At 50.6% G+C, this 24089-nt stretch overlaps 2 protein-coding genes across 3 annotated transcripts in view; both read right to left on the reverse strand.

The window, feature by feature from the left end:
- Window positions 1-24089, reverse strand: part of RASA2 (RAS p21 protein activator 2) — a 516748-nt gene that overhangs the window by 120602 nt on the left and 372057 nt on the right. The gene's annotated exons all lie outside the window — the stretch shown is intronic.
- LOC146785099 (uncharacterized) lies at window positions 4132-5166 on the reverse strand. Its single transcript, XM_085635112.1, has one exon. It carries the CDS (start codon window positions 5164-5166, stop codon window positions 4132-4134), a length of 1035 nt encoding a protein of 344 aa, XP_085491238.1.

Below are 24089 nucleotides of genomic sequence, written 5' to 3' on the forward strand. Positions count from 1 at the left end.
TGATGGAGCGTAGTAATAACAGTGAGAAACCCATGTGTGTTGTATCTAAATAAGATGTACTGGAACGGATACAGGTAGCCGGGGAGACGGGTGGGCGTGTACAACTCTGCAGCTCTACATGCCAACAACAGATGCATACTGGTAAGTAGCATATTCCGTTCGAGGCATATGAGCTGCAGATTGTACACTTAGCATAGATTATATAGCAGTACCCAACCTTAGCGGCGACCACCGGTATCCGCTGCAGTGGTTTGAAAAAGTGTCTTTAGTACAGCCTGGCCCACCCTAGCTTGCTGCTTGGAATGCACATCTACACAGTAATGTTTTGTGAAGGTGTGCGGTGTAGACCATGTGGCTGCTTTGCAGATGTCATCTAAGGGTATATTCCCTAGAAAAGCCATAGAAGCCCCTAACTTTCTTGTAGAGTGGGCTTGTAACGGGGAAGAGAACTCACACAAGGAGGACGTCAGTCCTTGTGTATCCCGCTTACACGGCGAACACATTCCACCTTCTCTCCCCCTACAGCAACCAACAGTGCCACATACAACAGATTGGTGGTACCCGTATCCCTCGCAAGACTGGACCACAGAGACGGAACGAGGTTCCTTTAATTCGGCCTTCCAGTGGGACGAAGTCCCGCCCCCTGATGACGTCGCAGAGAGAGGCGGGATAAAGAACGCGGAAACCCGGAAGAGGACGGACGGCGTTTCCCTGGAGGTAGACGGAGAGCTGGAGCAGAGGAGTGCGAGGAGTTTGGAGGACGAGCGGAGAGAACGAGAGAGCAGCGCAGCAGGTCCTGAGCCAAGGAGAGACGACTGCTACACGCCAGGAGGCCAACGACTCCACGAGCCGCCCCGCCACGTTCCCACGGGAGGAGCGTGGCTCGAACAGGTACGGGGGAAGGTAGCGGGCTGGGTGGGAAGAAAGACACCGCCTACCCCCTGAGCACCCCGACTCACCGACTTTAGCGGTGTATCAAGTACTGAACCAATTCCCGTACCCTCACCTTGCACCAAACCCCTGTGCACTGCCCAGAGAACTACGAGCACAAGAGCACTCGGTTTCCTTCACACCCGGTCCTTGACAACAGCCAACCAGGACGATTGTCCTAATCCTTGTTTTGTTTGTTGTTTTCATTTCTCTCCCCTTTCGCCTACCAACCCCTGAGATCCTTCCTGTGGACTGGACCCTTAAGGAGAGAAGTCAGCAGAGACACCGCCTTCCTTCAATCTGGAGTCACCCAGAAAGAGCAAGTCGGGGTCCCCTTCTTCCGCAGCGACAAGACGGGCCGAAAGACACAAGAGACCTTTTTCTAAAATAAAACCTTCTTTACGCCATCCCAGTCTGGTTGTCGACTCTGTCCCTGCTACCCCGCCACAGGGCTTTAGGCGGAACAGATAATGTTCTTTTTGCCTTTTGATAGCAAATTTGTATGCACTTTAAAATCCACCTAGCTATCCCTGATTTAGAAATGGGGTTGCCTTTATGTGGTGGAGAGAAGGAAACGAACAATTGTTTAGTCTTCCTGAAGGGTTGCGTTCTTTGTATGTAGTATAGCAAAGCCCTCTTCACATCGAGTGTGTGTAAGGCCCTTTCTGCAACAGATTGAGGTTGCGAGAAGAAGACAGGTAATTCCACCGATTGATTGAGATGGAAGGGGGAAATGACCTTGGGCAGAAACTTCGGATTTGTGCGAAGTATGACCTTGCTGTGATGTATTTGTTTGAAGGGTTCCTGTATAGTGAACGCTTGTATTTCACCAACCCTTCTAAGGGAAGTGATAGCTACGAGAAAAGCTGTTTTCCAGGTGAGAAACTGTAGCTCACATTTATGCATTGGTTCGAAGGGCGGACCCATTAGTCGTGTAAGAACTAAATTTAGATTCCATACAGGGGAAGGTGGTGCCCTGGGAGGAATTACTCGTTTAAGGCCTTCCATAAAGGCTTTAATAGCGGGCACTCTGAAGAGTGATAAATGCTATCTGTTTTGTAGATAAGCAGCGATCGCTGCTAGGTGTAGGCGTATGGATGAATATGCCAGGTTACACCTGTGAAGATGGAGCAGATAGCATATAATGTGCTGTATGGATGCATCTAAAGGGTTGATTGTATTGTTACGGCAGTAAATTACAAATCTTTTCCACTTTGCGGCATAGCATGCTCTAGTGGTAGGACGTCTGGCTTCCATGATGATGTTCATGCAATCAGGGGGAAGGTTAAGGTATCCAAATTCTAAGATTTCAGGAGCCAGATCGCCAGGTTGAGCTGAGCTGGGTCCGGGTGCCTGATTTCTCCATGGTTCTGGGTTAGGAGGCATGGGGATAGGTGCAGTTTTTGATGTGGTACCACTGATAGTTGTAGTAGTGTGGTGTACCACGGCTGCCTGGCCCACGTCGGAGCTACTAGAATGAGTGTGAGGGAGTGTTGTTGTAGCTTCCTTACCACTAATGGAATTAGTGGGAGAGGTGGAAAGGCGTATGCAAATCTGCCTGACCAGTTCATCCATATCGCATTGCCCTTGGACAATGGGTGTGGGTATCTGGCGGCGAAGCTTGGGCATTTTTTGTTTTCGTGGGTGGCGAAGAGGTCTATCTGAGGATGCCCCCACTGTTGGAAGAATGGGTGAAGAACTTGTGGATGCAGTTCCCATTCGTGTAGTTGTTGCGTTTGTCTGCTGAGCAGATCTGCCATGGTGTTTTGTACACCTGGAACGTGCTGTGCCAGGAGAAAGATGTTTTGGGGAATTGCCCATCTCCATATGCTCTGGGCTAAGCGGGAGAGCTGGGGAGAGTGTGTCCCCCCCTGTTTTTGGATATAATACATTGCAGTCATGTTGTCTGTGCGAATGAGGACTGCTTTGCCCGAAATCTGTTTTTGGAAAGATTTTAGGGCTAGAAAGATCGCCAAGAGCTCCAGATGGTTGATGTGGAGCGATTTTTGCTGTGGCGTCCATAGACCTTGGATTGTGAGGTGTAGGAGGTGCGCTCCCCAGCCGGAGAGCGATGCGTCCGCTGTTAGAATCACCTGAGGAACCGGGTCCAGGAACGGCCGCCCTTTGGAAAGGTTTGTGGTGTTCCACCACTGCAGAGAGTGATGTGTGCGGCCGTCCACCAACACCAGATCCGTCAGCTGACCCTGGGCCTGGTTCCACTGTTGTGCTAGGCACTCTTGAAGTGGACGCATGTGGAGTCTTGCATGGGGCACTATGAAGATGCAAGACGCCATCATTCCTATGAGCTTCATAAACACTCTTGCTGGGAGAGAGTGTTGGGGAAGGAATGTTTTGCGTAAGGCTTGAATGCTTGTGATTCTGGCTGAGTTTGGATAGGCAATACCTTTGGAGGTGTCTATAGTGGCCCCGAGATATTGCTTTGTGTGAGATGGTATGAGGTGGGACTTTTGGTAGTTCACCGTGAAGCCTAGCTGGTGGAGCAGTTGGATGGTGCTGTTTGTATGTTGCACACATTGGTGGTAGGACGCGGCTTTTATCAGCCAGTCGTCTAAGTAAGGTAAGACGTGAATATGTTGACGTCTGAGGTGTGCTGCTACTACCGCTAGGCATTTGGTAAACACCCGTGGTGCGGTGGTGACCCCGAAGGGGAGAACCGTGAATTGGTAATGCTGCCCGTCCACCACGAACCTGAGGTATTTCCTGTGAGAGGGGTGTATTGGAATGTGAAAGTATGCGTCTTTCAGATCCAAGGTCGTGAGAAAGTCTCCCTGACAGAGGAGCGGGAGGACTTGTTGTAGGGTGACCATGTGGAAATGGTCTGAATGTATGTAGGCATTTAGAGGCCGGAGGTCCAGAATGGGCCTGAGGGTCCCGTCTTTCTTTGGTATTAAGAAATATAGGGAGTAGACCCCTAGATTTTGCTGATTGACGGGGACCTGCTCTATAGCGTGTTTTTGGAGGAGGGAGAGTACCTCCTGTTTGAGCAGTGTGGAATGTTCTTGAGACATTGGACGGTGCCTTGGTGGGATATTGGATGGGGTAGATGTTAGCTCGAGACAGTACCCTGACCGAATGATTTGGGTCACCCATTTGTCCGATGTTATGGACTCCCATGCGTGGATAAAGTTTTGTAGTCTGCCCCCGACCGGAGTGGGATGGTCTGGGGGGAGCGGAGGGAAGTCATTGTGTGGGCGGGGTGGCAGAACGGGTGGTGTTAGTTTTGCCCCTGCCCTTATTGTTGTTGCCTCTGTAACCACCCCTTTGGTTGCCCTTTGAAAAGGTATTTTGAGGAGGGGACTTGTAGGAGGTAGAGGCGCTATCGGTGGAGAAGCCTCTGCCTGTGCCACGAAAGGACGAGCGTCGAAAGGAACGTTTAGAGGCTTGTGTTTGGAGTGCCCCCATAGACTTTGCTGTGTCTGTGTCCTTTTTCATCTTTTCCAACGCTTCGTCTACCTTTGGCCCAAAGAGAGTTTGTTGGTCAAAGGGGTGATTGAGTATGGACGACTGGACTTCAGGCTTGAACCGTGAGATCCTGAGCCAGGCATGGCGACGAAGCAGGACACTGGTATTTATGGCTCTAGAAGCAGTGTCGGCTGCATCGAGGGCACACTTAATGGAGGTGTTTGTAATTAGTTTACCCTCCTGTATTAGTTCATGAGCCCTACGCTTGTGTTTCTCGGGAAGGTGTTGCATAAGAGCCTCAAGTTCGTCGTAGTGTGCTCTGTCATAGCGCGCAAGTAGCGCTTGTGTATTTGCAATGCGCCACATGTTTGCAGCTTGAGAGGCGGTGCGTTTGCCAGACGCGTCTAGGAGTTTGGATTCCTTGTCTGGCGGTGGGGCTTCTCCTGAGGACTGGGAGTTAGCCCGCTTTCTAGCTGTAGAGACAACTAGGGAATCTAAGGGAGCAGGGCCCTTAATGTATGCAGGGTCTGTGGGTGCCGCCTTGTACTTTTTCTCTATTCTAGGGTTTAGTACCCTGGCCCTGACAGGGTCTTTGAACACCTCTGCGGCATGCTTGGTGACACCCTTAAGCATGGGTAAAATAGATGTGGATTTGTCCTGTATGTCAAATGTGTCCAGTAAGAAGTCGTCTTCCACTGGTTCACTGTGCATGTCCACCCCATGGTAGTGTGCTGCTCTCTGCACTAAATGATGAAACCCTAAGGAGTCCTCTGGAGGAGAGGGCCTGGATGGGTATAGGTCGTCCTGAGGCATATCGGGTATATCAGGGTTGTTGTAATCCTCCCATGGGTCTGGGGTCCCCGGTGGAGTGGGATCCATTGGGGCGTCCGCCGGGTAATTGTCCGGGTCCCCGTCGTCCGGATCTGGGGACGGGGTCGGAGAGTAATGAGGTAAAGGTGGCGGAGACCTGGGAGGGGGAGGGGGTGGAGGAGGTGGAGGAGGCAGGGGAGGAGGTAGTGGGGAGGGCACTCTGAGGGGAGAAGTAGCAGACTCCTTCCGTTTGGGCGGTGGAGGAGGAGCCGGAGTATCAAGGCGTCTTTTCTTGATAATTAAAGTCAATAGCCCAGTCTTTGGATCTTTGGACAGAGTCTTTTGTAAAGGGTCTGGTGTAAACAGAGCCAATGGCGCCGAATCGTCCGTCGGCACCGATTATTTCGGAACCGAGGGCTTCGATGGTTTCTGTGCGCCATGCTTTTTTGGGGCCTCCGGTTTTTTCGGCGTCGAGGGAGTTTTCGGCGCCGGAGCGTCGGTGCCGACTGATTTGTGTTTGTGTTTGGTCGGCACCGAGAGTCCAGGCTTCGGCACCGGTGGCTTCGGAGTCGAGCTGGGTATTACTTTCTTCGGTGCCGGATGCTGTTTTTCGGCACCGGGCGTCGGCTGGCTCGATCCCGAGCTGCCGTGAGACTTTGGAGGCTTCAACACCGGGCCCGAAGGTGGGGTGATAGAAGCTTTGGTCTTGGTTTTGCCCAGGCCAGCAGGCGAGGGTGTAACCTGAGTCTCTTTGGTTTTGGGCGCGGGGGTGGGAGGGGGCACAGTACTCACGACCCGCTGCGCCGGTGTGATGTCCTCCACGTCGGAGTCGTCGGCCTCGGAAGCGCTGACGACGTCTTCCTCCTGCTCGGTGTGTAGTTGCCCCGAAGCTTCGGCGCCGTCTCCGAAGATGTCCGGTGGAGCTGCGGACGATGAGTGCGCCATAGTGCGTCGAGCTCTTCGATCTCGGATGGTCTTCTTCGATCGAAAAGACTTACAGGCGGGGCAGTCTCTGGCCTCGTGTTCTGGAGAGAGGCAAAGGTTACACACCTGATGGAGGTCGGTGTGGGGAAATTTAGACCCACATTTTGGGCACTAGTTGAACGGAGTCCTTTCCATCGGCCGGGACCGGAGTCGAGGAGGGCCCGAAGGCCGGTGTCGATGTACGGGATGGAGAAAGTGCCGCTTCGAGAGATGAAGATGATGATGAAGAAACTCGAAGAAACGAGGATTTTCCGTCGAGGCTGGAACCGTAGAAGTTCGAAGCCGGAGCACGAAGTATCACATCCGAGCCCGATGGCGGAAAAAAACAATCTGAGGATGGAGCCGAAGCCCATGCGCAGTACGGACCGAAGGAGGAGTCACCAAACTCGTGACTTCCAAAGACTGTCCAAAGAACAAAAACAAACTGCAAACATCCGGGCCCAACACCAGATGGCGATCTATGCTAAGTGTACACTCTGCAGCTCATATGCCTCGAACATAAAGTTTTCAAAAAGCAACATTATACCTGGTGCAAAATAACATTTATTATGAAAATGCTGATGATGTTCAAGATGTAACTTGAATCGAGGCTGAAACATTACCATCAAGTGGACAGACTGAAAAAGTGGATCGATCCAGATCCGAAGAAATTTATGAACACTACGGCATTCATCCACTGCATTCTAAAGAAGTTATTGGTGATGCTATTGATCTCTTTCAAATGAAACCAGCAAAAGGAGCTCTCATGAGTGTGTCAGAGAAAAGTTTAGAGTCTTGCTATTTTCCACAACTGTTTCCACAACTCTTTCCCACTGGAGCAGGTTGCTGCTATGACCTCATACAAATACCAGTAGCTACATTTGGGATCCTAAATTTGGCCTGTATATTCTATGCATATTCCATATTCTGTTTGAGAGTGACTTGCCTGCACAATCATATGCTGTAAACCACATAGTGCCAACAGGAGTTAATCTTTAAAAACTCTTTGCAAAGGAATTTCTTGACAAAGTTCATGAAAAGGATTACATTATAGAATACAACTTGATTAATTTGATAGCGTGCCAACGTGGCACCGAGTATTGGTATAGTAATCATGGAGAACTGAAATGCATGTTGCAAAAGGAGTAGTTTCTTTTCTGTAACTCCAGTTCTGTAGTAGGGGTATCTCTGTTATAGTCATAATCTAGTGAATAGTCCCGCCCATGTGCGTGGACCCGGGAGCAATAAAAAATAATCTCTAAAGGTGACAAATCATGCAGACCTGCATACACCTTTAAGAGAGAATTTAATTTAAAGACAGATAATGCAGCCTATACCCACAGGCTACACTGTCCAGTACTTCAACTAGAATTCCACCAACATCCACAAACAGCACTGCCTGTCTAGTTTTTCTCCCCATAGGAAAAAACCCTGCCTCTACCAGCAAAAGCCTCTGGAATGATAGAGAGGAAGGAGTGGACAGACAAGCCCCATAGGCTGCCATTATGTGGCTTAAAACAGGATACTGTGCCTTTAAGAAAACTTTCCAGATTTCCAGAACTTTCCCCAGTATCCCAGAATGCCCAGCAGGTCCCATTTACTTTCAGTTCTTTTTGAAGGCGTAGCACGCCAGACCTGTAGCATTCTACCTATGAATAAGTATCTCTCCACCGGGGAGGAGGGCGGGCGCTTATGACTATAACAGAGATACCCCTACTACAGAACTGGAGTTACAGAAAAGAAACTACTCCTTCTGTAGTAGGGGATCTCTGTGTATAGTCATAATCTAGTGAATAGAATGGCAAGCCCATCCCCACACAACAAAAGCGGTGGAGAACACACAAGACACTACCACTACTGTGCGAACAAATTTCGCAGCGAAGCCTGCCCAACCTGAGCATCTGCCCTGGCATCCGTGTCCAGACAGTAATGCGCAGCAAAGGTATGGACCGACTTCCAAGTGGCCGCCTTGCAGATTTCCGCAATCGGAACATTACGCAGCAAAGCCGTCGTGGCAGCTTTGCCCCTGGTGGAATGAGCCTTAGGTTTACCCCCTAAGGTCTTATTAGCCTTTTGATAACACAATTGTATGCAGGACACAATCCACCGAGAAATGGACTGCTTAGAGGTCGCAAGACCAGTCCTGACTGAGCCATAATTGACAAACAATTGGTCAGACCTACGAATATCCTTGGTCTTATCCAGATAAAATTTCAACACCCTCCGAACATCCAGGGAATGGAGAGCCCTTTCCGCTGGCGAAGAGGGATTCTGAAAGAACGTAGGTAAAGTTATGGTCTGATTGACATGAAAGTCAGAGATAACCTTAGGAAGAAATTTAGGGTGAGTACGCATCACAACCTTAGCAGCATGAAACACAGTATAAGGTTCTTGACAACATAATGCCTGAAGTTCACTCACCCTGCGGGCCGATGTAATGGCCACTAGGAACGCCGCCTTCCAGGATAGGTGCTGCAATGAAGCCTTGTGAATGGGTTCAAAAGGTTCCCTCATCAGTCTGGACAGCACCACGTTCAAGTCCCAAGAAGGCGAGGGAAGTCTGACAGGAGGAAACACTTTCTTCAAGCCTTCCAAAAAATCCTTGACCACGGGGATCTGAAAGAAGGAAGTCTGTGAAGGGCACTTCCTGTAAGCAGTCAAAGTAGCCAGATGAACCTTAATGGAATGGAAATTAAGGCCAGACTGCGCCAGATGTAAAAGGTAAGGAAGGATGACATCTTCCTTACATGTTGTCGGATCAAAGTTCTTGGACTTACACCAGATACAGAACCTCTTCCACTTGAAAGCATAGGATGTCCTAGTGGAAGGTCGCTTAGACTCCTTCAGAATGTCCATACAATCGTCTGGTAGATTCAGATGGCCATATTGCACTATTTCAGGAGCCATGCCGCCAAACTCAAAGACGAGAGGTTGGGGTGCACCATCCGCCCCCCGAACTTCGTGAGAAGGTCCGGCCTGCACGGCAACCGCATGTGAGGAAGGAGAGACCGGTGAAGAAGGTCCGTGAACCACCACTGCCTGGGCCACTCCGGGGCGATCAGGATCATCCGCGCCCTGGACTGGGACAGCTTGATGAGCACTGCCGGAATCAGGGGAATGGGTGGAAAAGCGTACAGAAAGCTGTTCGACCAATCGATCCATAGCGCATTCCCCAGCGTCCCCCGCTGGTAGTACCTGGATGCGAAGTCTCGGCATTTGCTGTTTTCGGCGGTGGCGAACAGATCTACGTCTGGAGTCCCCCACCTTGCGAAGACTTCTCCTAGTACTTCGTCGTTTATGACCCATTCGTGGTTTTCCTGAATCAGCCTGCTCAAGGCGTCCGCCTGAGCATTCTGCACCCCTGGCAGATGCGTGGCCGTAATCGTCAGTCCTCGGGCCAGCAGCCAGCGCCAGATCGCCTGCGCCTCCTGCGACAGAGTGCGCGATCTCGACCCCCCCTGCTTGTTGAGGTAATACATCGTGGTTGTATTGTCCGTCTGTATCAGCAGCGAGTTGGTCTGGAAGGACGGAAGGAAGGCCTTCAGTGCCAGGAAGACAGATCTGAGTTCCAGGAAATTGATGTGGTACGTCGATTCCAAAGGAGACCACTTCCCTTGAATCTGCAAGTCCCCGGAATGCGCTCCCCAGCCCTGGAGAGAAGCATCCGTCACCACATTCGTTGTGGGAATGTCCTTGTGGAAGGGAACCCCCTTGAGGAGGTTTTCCGCCAAACACCACCACTTCAGAGACTGAAGAGCATGCAGAGACAGTTGTATCTTGTCGTCCCAAGAGCCTGTCCTCTGATCCCACTGATCCTCCAAGCACTCCTGCAGTGGTCGCATGTGTAGCCGTGCGTGAGGCGTGAGGAAGATACAGGAGGCCATCGATCCCAGTAGAGAAGACACCTTCCTCACAGTCGTCGATGGAGCAGTCCTGAGGTCCTGAGCCTTCCGAAGGAGTGATAACAGTCTCTCCTCCGAAGGAGACACGCTTGCTGACCGCGTATCGATGGAGGCCCCCAGGTACTGTATGCACTGTACCGGAGTCGTGACCGATTTGGACATGTTGACGTGTAACCCCAGCTTGTTCAAGAGCTCGCACGTCCATAGGAAGTGTTCTTGCGCTTCCTCGAAGGATGATGCCTTGATCAGCCAATCGTCCAGATACGGGTAGACAAACACCTTGTTCCTCCGCAGGTGTGTCGCTACCACCACCATGCACTTCGAAAAGGTCCTGGGCGCAGACTTTAGCCCGAATGGCAGTACTGTGTATTGATAGTGATTGGCGCCGACTTGGAATCGCAGGAACTTCCTGTGCTTCCGTGCTATGGGCACATGGAAGTATGCATCCTGTAGATCTATGGCACAGAGCCAGTCTCCCCGTTGCAGCTGAGGGTAAATCTGGTGCAACGATAGCATGCAAAACTTCTCTCTGCGAATCCACTTGTTTGCTTGTCGCAAATCCAGAATGGGCCTGAACTCGTTCTTGTCCTTCTTGCGAATGAGGAAGAACCGAGAGTACAGACCTCTTCCCCTTTGAGACAAAGGTACCTCTTCTACCGCCTTTTTTCTCAACAAGATGTCTGCCTCCGCCTGGAGCTCTCTCAGCTGGAATCGAGAGCTGACCGGCGGAATCGCTGGAGGCGGGCTGATAAACCGAAGACTGTATCCATTGCAAACAATATTCAGCACCCACTTGTCCTGAGTAATTTTTCTCCACTCTGCCGGAAAAAATTGAATGCTTCCCCCCACTGGAGTGGGTAACGGTTGAGGGTGAAGTAGCCGCTCAGGGCCGAGACCCGGCCGGGCCCTTGTTTGTGGTAGTAGCCTGCTGGCCTCCTCTACCCCTCTGGCGCTTCTGGAAGGGCTTGCGGAACTGCTGCTGTTGTGGCTGCTGCTGTCCCGAGCCCTGCCCACGCCCTCGGCCCGACGACCCGAACCTCCTCTGGTACGGGCGCTTCTTTTTCTCGGCCTTCTCCAACCCGACGGCCGTCAGGTTTTCCGCCTCAGCCTTCATGCGGGCCATCTCATCGTCCGCATGCTTCCCGAACAGGGTTTCCCCCGAGAAGGGCAGGTTGGCCACTCTTTGCTGCGCCTCTGGCTTGAGGGACGTCAGGCGCAACCATGAATGGCGCCGCTGGTGGACGCCATGACAGTAGGCGTGGGCGGCCAATAGCGATACATCCGCCGCTGCGCTGATCGTTTGGTTAGAAACCAGCATGCCTTCGCGCACCGTCTCCAAGAAGTCCTCCTTCTTGTCCCGTGGCAGGAGGTCCGCATATTGCTGCAGGGACTCCCACAGGGCCCGGTCGTAACGGCCCAACAAAGCCCCTGCACTCGCCGCCTTCATGGTGGTGGCGGCGGTACCACACACCTTCCTGCCCACAGAGTCCAGCCAGCGGCTTTCTTTGTCCGGTGGAACCGTGGAGGCCGGGGCGGTCGCATGTTGTTTTCTTGCCGCCGTCACGATCACCGAATACGGCTTCGGGTCCACTCTCAAAAAGGACGGATCCGACTCCGGGGCCCTATACTTCTTCATGAGCCTGGACGGAGCGGCCTTCGTCGTCGCGGGAGTGAGGAACAGTTCCAAGGCTGGTTCCACCAGTCCAGGTACGAGAGGCAGTAGGGGGCGAGACAAGTGCTTTTTATGAAGTGTCTCAAATATCACGGACGTCGTGGGTGTTGGAACCGTCACCGTGATACCCAACTTTGCAGCCCCTCGCAACAGCACCTCTTGGAACGAGACCAAGTCGTCCACCGGAGACACCCTAGTCCCCGGGGAGTCCGACAGCGTCGGGGAAAGGTCTCTGTCCGAGGAGCGCGTGCGCGACCTGGACCTATACCTCCTGCGGCGTCGTCTTGAGTCCGACGAGGACCGCCCACGGCTCCGCGATCGTCTCCTCCTGTGAGAGCGGGAGCGCGACCTCTTCGGCTTCGGCCTGTCCGCCGGTCTCGCTGGTCCAGGCGACCGTGGGCGTCGTGGCTTCGGGGTCCCCTGCGGCGGAGTCGGGTACCGTGGAAGGGAAACCGACCTCGGGGGAACCGGCGGCGGTCCCACAGGGGTGCGTGGCAGCGACAGAGGCTGGGGCGGCGGAGGCAGCGTCCGCGGCCGCGGTGGTGGAGGTGGCGGTGACGGAGGTGGAGACGTTGGTGGAGGTGGTGGCGGTGGTGGAGGCGGTGGAGGCGGAGGTGGCAGAGGTGGGAGAGGCGGCGGTGACGGAGGCATCCGAGGAGGAGTATACACCACCGAGTACACCGATCCCGGCGACTCCCTCTTCCTCGACGTCGATCTTCTCCTCGACGGCGACCTGTGCCTCGACGGCTACCTGTGCCTCGACGGCGACCTGTGCCTCGGCGTCTACCTTCGCCTCGACGGCGACCTTCGCCTCGACGGCGACCTTCGCCTCGACGGCGACCTGTGCCTCGACGGCGATCTCAAACGTCTCGACGTCGATCTCCTTCTCCTCTTCATCGACGGCGAGCTGCGATCCCACGACGGCGAACGCCGACGCCGGGTCTTATCTCGACGCCGACCGCTGGACGGAGCCGACGACGGCGTCGTCGCCGACGACGCCGATATAGTAGACGGCGGCCTATTCAGGTCCCTCGACGGCGATCGTCGACGTCGCTTCTCCCCAGAGCCCTGGGGAGACGGCGAACAGACGGTGGTCATCCTCCTCGATGTCGCCGTCGACGCCCTCGACGTCGACGGGGAGTGGGAGCGCTTACTGGTCTTCCTGCCCCTGGGGAGCCCCCCAGAGGCCTCAGTATGGGCAAAATCAGCCCCTCCAGACCCACCTGGTGCCTTCAGTCTTCGCTCCTCCAGAACTTGAAGCCTGATTTTCATTCTGTCCCTCAGGGTCCTGGCTGAGAACGAGTGGCAGATCGTACAGCTTTCAGGCACGTGGGACTGGGGAAGGCAACCTATGCACACCTCGTGTGGGTCAGTTTTAGCCTTCTTTCGACCACATTCCGGGCACTTGTCGAACAAGCCAGGCATGTTGACAGTACCAGCTACTAAACACAAGAAAAAGTGACAAAAATTGCCAAAATCTCAATTAAACCCTTGAAAAGGGGAGAGCTCAATGCTTCAGGGTCCTGCTAGCAGGAGCCGGAAAAAAGAACTGAAAGTAAATGGGACCTGCTGGGCATTCTGGGATACTGGGGAAAGTTCTGGAAATCTGGAAAGTTTTCTTAAAGGCACAGTATCCTGTTTTAAGCCACATAATGGCAGCCTATGGGGCGTGTCTGTCCACTCCTTCCTCTCTATCATTCCAGAGGCTTTTGCTGGTAGAGGCAGGGTTTTTTCCTATGGGGAGAAAAACTAGACAGGCAGTGCTGTTTGTGGATGTTGGTGGAATTCTAGTTGAAGTACTGGACAGTGTAGCCTGTGGGTATAGGCTGCATTATCTGTCTTTAAATTAAATTCTCTCTTAAAGGTGTATGCAGGTCTGCATGATTTGTCACCTTTAGAGATTATTTTTTATTGCTCAGGGTCCACGCACATGGGCGGGACTATTCACTAGATTATGACTATACACAGAGATCCCCTACTACAGAACCTAGGTGCACCAACTTGGTTTCTGACACTCGGTTGTGCTAAATTCGTGTGGGAGGACCTGCTTGAATTTTGGAAAGAAGCAAACTCAAAGATTAAGAGCAAAGTTCTCCAGCTGTGAAAACAGCCGGAGAACTTTGCTCTTTGGATCCTGCTAATGTTTGTAGATATTTTAACCACAGGTTTCAAGCCATTCTGTCTTTCATCTGCGACTAAACAAATCCTCCTCTTGGCGAAGTAACTGATTTCTTTTGGCATAAAGAGTACCAAAGCAAGAGGTGCTCCTCATATTCACACGTGGTTATGGATAAAAGATTCAGCAAAATTTGGAACAGACAGTGATGTGTCTGTACTATCTTTAATAGAACAGTATGTGACATGCACCATCCCGAAAGACAGTGGTGAAAAAGGTCTGAGACACCAAGTTCTGAGCTTTTGAACACATACATGTAGGAAGTACTGCTGTTGAAAAAACAGCTGCACAGGAAAAGACATCGGTTTGGAATTCCATAAAAGGAATATGCTACTTACCAGTATGCATCTGTTCTTGGCATGTAGAGCTGCAGAGTTGTACACTTAGCATAGATCGCCATCTGGTGTTGGGCCCGGATGTTTGCAGTTTGTTTTTGTTCTTTGGAAGTCACGAGTTCGGTGACTCCTCCTTCGGTCCGTACTGCGCATGGGCTTCGGCTCCATCCTCAGATTGTTTTTCGCCAACAGGGAAATGATGGAGCGTAGTAATAACAGTGAGAAACCCATGTGTGTTGTATCTAAATAAGATGGACTGGAACGGATACAGGTAGCCGGGGAGGCGGGTGGGCGTGTACAACTCTGCAGCTCTACATGCCAAGAACAGATGCATACTGGTAAGTAGCATATTCCGTTCGAGGCATATGAGCTGCAGATTGTACACTTAGCATAGATTATATAGCAGTACCCAACCTTAGCGGCGACCACCGGTATCCGTTGCAGCGGTTTGAAAAAGTGTCTTTAGTACAGCCTGGCCCACACTAGCTTGTTGCTTGGAATGCACGTCTACACAGTAATGTTTTGTGAAGGTGTGCGGTGTTGACCATGTGGCTGCTTTGCAGATGTCATCTAAGGGTATGTTCTTTAGAAAAGCCATAGAAGCCCCTAACTTTCTAGTAGAGTGGGCTTTAGGTGGAACAGATAATGTTCTTTTTGCCTTATGATAGCAAATGTGTATGCACTTTACAATCCACCTAGCTATCCCTGATTTAGAGATGGGGTTGCCTTTATGTGGTGGAGAGAAGGAAACAAACAATTGTTTAGTTTTCCTGAAAGGTTGTGTTCTCTGTATGTAGTACAGTAAAGCCCTCTTAACATCAAGTGTATGTAGAGCCCTTTCCGCAACAGATTGAGGTTGCGAGAAAAAAACAGGTAATTCCACCGATTGATTGAGATGGAAGGGGGAAATGACCTTGGGCAGAAACTTTGGATTTGTACGAAGTATCACTTTGCTGTGATGTATTTGTAAGAAGGGTTCCTGTATAGTGAACGCTTGTATTTCACTAACCCTTCTAAGGGAAGTGATAGCTACGAGGAAAGCTGTTTTCCAGGTGAGGAACTGTAGCTCACATTTATGCATTGGTTCGAAGGGCGGACCCATTAGCCTTGTAAGAACTACATTTAGATTCCATACAGGGGAAGGTGGTGCCCTGGGAGGAATTACTCGTTTAAGGCCTTCCATAAAGGCTTTAATAGCGGGCACTCTGAAGAGTGATAAATGCTATCTGTTTTGAAGATAAGCAGCGATCGCTGCTAGGTGTAGGCGTATGGATGAATATGCCAGGTTACACCTTTGAAGATGGAGTAGATAGCATATGATGTGCTGTATGGATGCATCTAAAGGGTTGATTGTATTGTTATGGCAGTAAACAACAAATCTCTTCCACTTTGCGGCATAGCATGCTCGAGTGGTAGGACGTCTGGCTTCCTTGATAATGTTCATGCAATCAGGGGGAAGGTTAAGGTACCCAAATTCTAAGATTTCAGGAGCCAGATCGCAAGGTTGAGCTGAGCTGGGTCCGGGTGCCTGATTTCTCCATGGTTCTGAGTTAGGAGGCATGGGGACAGGTGCAGTTTTTGATGTGGTACCACCGATAGCTGTAATAGTGTGGTGTACCACAGCTGCCTGGCCCATGTTGGGGCTACCAGAATGAGTGTGAGGGAGTGCTGCTGTAGCTTCCTGACCACTAATGGAATTAGCGGGAGAGGTGGAAAGGCGTATGCAAATTTGCCTGACCAGTTCATCCATATCGCATTGCCCTTGGACAACGGGTGTGGATATCTGGCGGCGAAGCTTGGGCATTTTTTGTTTTCGTGGGTGGCGAAGAGGTCTATCTGAGGATGCCCCCACTTGTGGAAGAATGGGCGAAGAACTTGTGGATGCAGTTCCCATTCGTGTAGTTGTTGCGTTTGTCTGTTGAGCAGATCTGCCATGGTGTTTTGTACGCCTGGAACGTGCTGTGCCAGGAGAAAGATGTTTTGAGGAATTGCCCATCTCCATATGCTCTGGGCTAAGCGGGAGAGCTGGGGAGAGTGTGTCCCCCCTGTTTTTGAATATAATACATTGCAGTGAGATTGTCTGTGCGAATGAGGACTGCTTTGGCTGAAATCTGTTTTTGAAAGGATTTTAGGGCTAGAAAGATCGCCAAGAGCTCCAGATGGTTGATGTGGAGCGACTTTTGCTGTGGCGTCCATAGACCTTGCATTGTGAGGTGTAGGAGGTGCGCTCCCCAGCCGGAGAGCGATGCGTCCGCTGTTAGAATCACCTGAGGAACCGGGTCCAGGAACGGCCGCCCTTTGGAAAGGTTTGTGGTGTTCCACCACTGCAGAGAGTGATGGGTGTGGCCGTCCACCAACACCAGATCAGTCAGCTGTCCTTGGGCCTGGTTCCAGTGTTGTGCTAGGCACTCTTGGAGTGGACGCATGTGGAGTCTTGCATGGGGCACTATGAAGATGCAAGATGCCATCATCCCTATGAGCTTCATAACCACTCTTGCTGGAAGAGAGTGCTGAGGAAGGAACGTTTGGCGCAAGGCTTGTATGCTTGCGATTCTGGCTGAGTTTGGATAGGCAATACCTTTGGAGGTGTCTATAGTGGCCCCGTGATATTGCTTTGTGTGAGATGGTACGAGGTGGGACTTTTGGTAGTTCACCGTGAAGCCTAGCTGGTGGAGCAGTTGGATGGTGCTGTTTGTATGTTGCACACATTGGTTGTAGGACGCGGCTTTTATCAGCTAGTCGTCTAAGTAAGGGAAGACGTGAATATGTTGACGTCTGAGGTGTGCTGCTACTACTGCTAGGCATTTGGTAAACACCCGTGGTGCGGTGGTGACCCCGAAGGGGAGAACTGTGAACTGGTAATGTTGACCGTCCACCACAAACCTGAGGTATTTCCTGTGAGAAGGGTGTATTGGAATGTTAAAGTATGCGTCTTTCAGATCCAAGCTAGTGAGAAAGTCTCCTTGAGAGAGGAGCGGGAGGACTTGTTGTAGGGTGACCATGTGGAAATGGTCTGAATGTATGTATGCATTTAGAGGCCGGAGGTCCAGAATGGGCCTCAGGGTCCCGTCTTTCTTTGGTATCAGGAAATACAGAGAGTAGACCCCTAGATTTTGCTGATTGACGGGGACCTGCTCTATAGCGTGTTTTTGGAGGAGGGAGAGCACCTCCTGTTTGAGCAGTGTGGAATGTTGTTGAGACATTGGACGGTGTCTTGGTGGGATATTGGGTGGGGTAGATGTTAGCTCGAGACAGTACCCTGACCGAATAATTTGGGTCACCCATTTGTCCGATGTTATGGATTCCCAGGCGTGTAGAAAGTGTTGTAGTCTGCCCCCGACCGGAGTGGGATGGTCTGGGGGGAGCGGAGGGAAGTCATTGTGTGGGCGGGGTGGCAGAACGGGTGGTGTTAGTTTTGCCCCTGCCCTTATTGTTGTTGCCTCTGTATCCACCCCTTTGGTAGCCCTTTGAGAAGGTATTTTGAGGAGGGGACTTGTAGGAGGTAGAGGCGCTATCGGTGGAGTAGCCTCTGCCTGTGCTACGAAAGGATGAGCGCCGAAAGGAGCGTTTAGAGGTCTGTGATTGTAATGCCCCCATAGACTTTGCTGTGTCCGTGTCCTTTTTCATTTTTTCTAATGCTTCGTCTACCTTTGGCCCGAAGAGATTTTGTTGGTCAAAGGGGTGATTTAGTATGGATGCCTGGACTTCTGGCTTGAACCCTGAGATCCTGAGCCAGGCATGACGACGAAGCAGGACACTAGTATTTATGGCCCTAGAAGCAGTGTCCGCTGCATCGAGGGTACATTTAATGGAGGTGTTAGTAATTAGCTTTCCCTCCTGTATCAGGTCATGAGCTTTACGTTTGTGTTTTTCCGGGAGGTGCTGCATAGGAGCCTCAAGCTCATCGTAGTGTGCTCTGTCATAACGCGCAAGCAGCGCTTGTGTATTCGCAATGCGCCAGATGTTCGCGGCTTGCGAGGCGGTGCGTTTACCAGACGCATCTAGAAGTTTGGATTCCTTGTCTGGCGGTGGGGCCTCACCTGAGGACTGGGAGATAGACCGCTTTCTAGCTGTGGACACAACTAGGGAATCTAAGGGAGCAGGGCCCTTAATGTATGTAGGGTCTGTGGGTGCCGCCTTGTACTTTTTTTCTATTCTAGGGTTTAAGACCCTGGCCCTGACAGGGTCTTTGAACACCTCTGCAGCATGCTTGGTGACACCCTTAAGCATGGGCAAGATAGCTGTGGACTTATCCTGAATATCAAATGTATCCAGTAAGAAGTCGTCTTCCACTGGTTCACTATGCATTTCCACCCCATGGTAGTGTGCTGCTCTCTGCACTAAGTGGTGAAACCCTAGTGAGTCCTCTGGGGGAGATGGCTTGGATGGGTAGAGGTCATCCTGAGGCACATCCGGTATGTCAGGGTTTTGGTAATCTTCCCATGGGTCTGGGGTCCCCGGTGGAGTGGGGTCCATTGGGGCGTCCGCCGGGTCATAATCTGGATCCCCGTAATCCGGATCTGGGGACGGGGTCGGGGAATGAGGAGGCAAGGGTGGCGGAGACCTGGGAGGGGAAAGAGGTGGAGGAGGAGGAGGTGTAGGAGGTGGTGGGGAGGGCACTCTGAGAGGAGATGTGGCAGAGTCCTTCCGCTTGGGCGGTGGAGGAGGAGCTGGTGTGTCAAGACGTCTTTTCTTGACAGTTAAAGTTAATAGCCCAGTCTTTGGATCCTTAGATAAGGTCTTTTGATAAGGATCTGGTGTAAAAAGGTCCAGTGGCGCCGAATCGTCCGCTGGCGCTGATGTTTTCGGAGCCGAGGATTTGGGTGGTTTCTGTGCGCCATGCCTTTTTGGAACCTCTGGTTTTTTCGGCGTCGAGGTAGACTTCGGCGCCGGAGCGTCGGTGCCGAGGGATTTGTGCTTGTGTTTTGTCGGCACCGAGAGTCCAGGCTTCGGCACCGGTGGCTTCGGAGTCGAGCTGGGCGTCACTTTCTTCGGTGCCGAACGGTGTTTATCGGCACCAGGCGTCGGCTGGCTCGAGCCCGAGCTGCCGTGAGACTTGTGAGGCTTCGACACCAGGCCCGAAGGTGGGGTGATAGAAGCTGCGTGTTTGGTTTTACCCAGGCCTGCAGGCGAGGGTGTAACCTGAGTCTCTTTGGTTTTGGGCGCGGGGGCGGGAGGGGGTAGAGTACTCACAACCCTCTGCGCCGGTGTGATGTCCTCCACGTCGGAGTCGTCGGCCTCGGAAGCGCTGACTATGTCTTCCTCCTGCTCGGTGTGTTGTTGCCCCGAAGCTCCGGTGTCGTCTCCAAAGATGTCCGGTGGAGCCGCGGTCGATGAGTGCGCCATAGTGCGTCGAGCTCTTCGATCCCGGATGGTCTTTTTTGATCGAAAAGACTTACAGGCGGGGCAGTCTCTAGCCTCGTGTTCTGGGGAGAGGCAAAGGTTACACACCTGATGGAGGTCGGTGTGGGGAAATTTAGACCCACATTTTGGGCACTTTTTGAACGGAGTCCTTTCCATCAGCCGGGACCGGAATCGAGGAGGGCCCGAAGGCCGGTGCCGATGTGTGGAATGGAGAAAAGTGCCACTTCGAGAGATGAAGAAACTCGAAGAACGAGGATTTTCCGTCGAGGCTGGAACCGTAGAAGTTCGAAGCCGGAGCACGAAGTATCACATTCGAGCCCGATGGCGGAAAAAAACAATCTGAGGATGGAGCCGAAGCTTATGCGCAGTACGGACCGAAGGAGGAGTCACCGAACTCGTGACTTCCAAAGACTGTCCAAAGAACAAAAACAAACTGCAAACATCCGGGCCCAACACCAGATGGCGATCTATGCTAAGTGTACAATCTGCAGCTCATATGCCTCGAACTGTTATTTCTCAAGGAAGAGTAAACAGCTTTGAATCCGCAGTCAGACATACACTGACATGATAATCACCGAAAAAAACATACAACCTCAGAAGAACAGAGGCCTCAAAGTATATAATGACTATAACCCTTTGATTTTCAAAATGTGGAATGGTAATATGGATATACATTTTGTTGCACACAACTTTATCGCTGTTGCTCTTTACGTCACGTCATATATTACAAAATCAGAGAGGACAGAGACGAAGGAGATGTGGGAGAAGATTTCAGCAGAAAAGACTCACACCACGACATTGTACAGCTTTTGTTTGAAAATGCTTTCCCATAGAGAGACAGGGTCCTATGAGTGCTGTGATCGGTTGAGCTTGGCCAGTTTGTTCTTGAAGTCAAGGGGAATTGTTTGGGTAAGTCTAGGCCTAGCAAGCACGCGAAATAGAGTGTTGAAGTCTTTCCTGGAAATTCAGTACCCAGCAGAGATCGACCAGGAAGGTACAGACATTGTGTAATCAAATATGTTGGACATATAATAACGAAGGGGCCCACATCTAGAAAACATGTGCCTTTATGAAGTACTTCAACACTAGATATAGAAGCAATGTAACAGAAAACATAGAAGAAGGGAAATGTGCTGTAGTTGGATGTGACGGTTGTTTGGTCAGACATGCAAAAGGAAATTGAATGAACCACAGAAAACATAGTTACCATACTCCATATTAAAGAGAGTTTTTCTATTTAGCACTTTTACACCTTTTCAAGCTTTGGCGTGCTGAATCAGAATTACTTAAAGGTTCTTTCAATGCTGTGAAACTATATGCAAATGTTAAATGATGAGATTGAACAGGAAGAAACAATTGCTGCTGAAATAGTGAAGGAGAGTTCACAAAGCAGCCAAGGTTCAAGATCCTCTTGGACAGCCAATTATTGAAAATGAAGCTGCAATTGCCATGAATGAGGTGGAAAGCGCAATGGAACAAGCGATACAGGAAAGTGTTGATTTGGAACAGTTAGTTGGACAACTGAATGAAGAACAGAAAGAAATTTATATGGAGGTAAAAAAGAAAATAGAGAATGGATTCCTCCGTGAGAATAAAGGTAGAAAACAAGTTAATTTGGACAATTGCCCATAAAATATGCTAAAAGACACAAAACAGTTACGGTGTAAAATTAATTTAAAACCCATCAGGCCAACCTCTTTCCCCACCCACTGTAATCCATCATTCAAACTGTTTGACAGAACGTAAAAACCAAACAATTCCTACTGCCAACTCTAAATAACACATTTCTGACAGCAACTCCACAGCCTTCATCCTTTGTACAGTTCTGTATTTAAAAAACAAGGGTCTTAAAACCAATAAGATAAAAAGCACAGTCCATAAGTATATGCAACAAAGAACATTTTACATTCGTTATTATCCTGGGCCCTGGCCTTACAAGAGTGGGATAAATGGATTGGATGCATCCCACTCTTGCCCTTAAAATTGCATTCTGCAGTCCCGGATAATGTACCTGCGTCAGGTAGGGAAAAACAGTACCCAGACCTAAAAAGGGTATAGAAAAACAGATCTAAGGTTTCTGATTCGAGAATCCCGGCCACCTTTGCCGCAGACTCTTTCAATATTTGTTTACCTGGAAAAGGGGACCAGGACGTAATTGCATCACAATCAGAATGGAGGTTCTTAATATCACTTAATCTATTTCTTACTTCCCTTGCCCACCTTCTTTCACTACCCAGTAGGTTTTAGAGACCTTTATTATTTCATCATACTTCGAGAGCCTATTAAACAATCTTAAAGCCCAGGTAAATGCCAACAAATTCCAGGAGGTAAGATTCAGCCTCATTATGCCCTGGACCATGGTGCGGGTGGAAGCGACAAAAGTCTTCTGAGGATTGTCCCTTCTAATTGGTCTTACTCAGAGGAGGGATCAAGGAAAAATACCTCAATGTTTTACAAGTACAGGGGTTGGGGGTATTTTGCCTTCGTAGGCCCTCAATAAAAGGATACGAGACAACCCTCCATATTCCCAATTAAATCTGGACAAAAAGCTGGCCTGCAGAAACAACTTATGCTTAATACAATCCCAATGTATGTCCCATTTTAAGTTCCTCCTAAATGTCAAACCTAAATATTTATAGGAATCAACTGGCTCCACTTTCCGAGCGTTTAAATGGCAGCTAAACATTTTTTACTCTTTTACCAAAGACCAACACCTTAGTCTTCTCTAGATTAATTTTAAGCTGGTTCTATTTACTATATGTTTTGAGGATGTGTAATTTCCTGTGAAGAACAATTGGGGTGCAATCCAACAGTACCAAGTCGTCCGGCAATGTGCTGTTTCACGACTTAAGGGGATAAAGACTTGGTTTGGGTTTTGAAAGTAGGGAGGTCGGCTAAAAATAAACTAAAAGGCATGGGTGCTAAAACACCCCCACTGCCGAAGGCCATTCTTAATGGGAATAGATGGCCCGATTTATCTAGTTGCACCTGAGCCCAATTGGTGGAATGTAGGGATTGTAATACACTAAGGTGGTTCGGAGGGAGCTCCCTGGCTGCAAGTTTTGTCAATAGGGTGTCCCTGTTCACCGAATCGAAGGCTGTCCTGAAGTCAACAAAACAACACCATAGCCTTTGATTGACTTCTAGAGCCTACTGAATGATTGCCAAAGCAATGATCTATGGTGGAATGGCACTCCCGAAAGCCCCCTTGCTGAATAAGGATTAGCTTGTATTTAAAAGGCTCAGTTTTCCAACTAAGATAGCATACGTTTGGAGAATACCTTAACGGAAATGTCCAAAAGGCTAATCAGCCGATAATGTGTAGGGTCTGAACCATTTCCTTTTTATAAAATAGGTTTTACTATTGGCCCTTTCCGGGATGGAGGCCCATTGAGGCAATCCAGCAAAACAAGAGGGAGTTCACCGTTGCCTACCAATCACTATTCAATTTAATTATTATCGCTGGAATGCTGTTAGCACCAGCTTTATTCTGTCAACAACTGCTCCTACCTCCTTTATTGAAAGGTGTCTAGATTAAACAATCAGACAATCAATCAGGGAATTGTAAGCGCACTACTCACCCGTGAGGGTCTCAAGGAGCTGACGGGCGGGGGGGGGGGGGGGGGGGGGGGGAGGTGGGTAGGGGGAGTGCCGTTCCGTTCAGCCGAAGAGCCAGGTCTTGAGGGTCTTCCTGAAGGTATTCAGGGAGGGGGCGCATCTGATGTCTGCTGGTAGCTCGTTCCAGGTCTTGGCGGCGATGTGGGAGAACGATCTTCTGCCTGATCTGGCTCTGTGGATGAGTGGGGTTTCGGCCAGTGCGAGGTTGGATGATCGCAGGTCTCTTTTGGGTAAATGGACGTTTATTCTGTAGTTGAGGTATTTGGGTCCGTTGTTGTGCAGGCATTTGTAGGCGTGAGTGAGGATTTTGAAGGTGACTCTTCTCCACGGGGAGCCAGTGGAGTCGCCGCAGGTGTTGGCTGATGTGTTCGTGCCAGAGGGACGCCGAGGACGAGTCTGAATGCGGTGTTCTGTATTGTTTGTAGTTTGCGGAGTAGGGACTTGTTGATGCCGGCATAGAGTGTGTTGCCATAGTCGAGTTTGCTGGTGATGAGTGCGTGGGTGACTATTTTCCTCGATTCAGGGGGGATCCATTTGAATGTCTTTCGGAGGATGCGGAGGGTGTTGAAACAGCTGGAGGTGACGGCGTTGACCTGTCGGTTCATGGAGAGCGATTAATCAAGTACGATGCAGAGGTTCTTGGCGTGGTCTGAGGGGGTAGGTGGGCTTCTAAGGGCGGTGGGCCACCAGGTGTTGTCACATGCTGAAGGGGTGATTCCAAGGACGAGGACTTTGTTCTTCTCGGCATTGAGTTTAAGGCAGCTGTTGGTCATCCAGACTGCCACTTCTTGCATTCCTCTCTGGAAGTTGAGTTTTGTAGTGGTCGGGTCTTTGGTGAGGGAGAGGATGAGCTGGGTGTCGTCGGCGTAGGATACAATGTTGAGGCCGTGTTGTCA

This window comes from Triturus cristatus, chromosome 11, assembly GCF_964204655.1.
Source record: "Triturus cristatus chromosome 11, aTriCri1.1, whole genome shotgun sequence".
Taxonomy (NCBI): Eukaryota; Metazoa; Chordata; class Amphibia; order Caudata; family Salamandridae; genus Triturus; species Triturus cristatus.

Coding starts and splice junctions, on each gene's coding strand:
- LOC146785099 (XM_085635112.1), bottom strand. CDS start 5,166: ATGCCTCAGGACGACCTATACCCATCCAGGCCCTCTCCTCCAGAGGAC.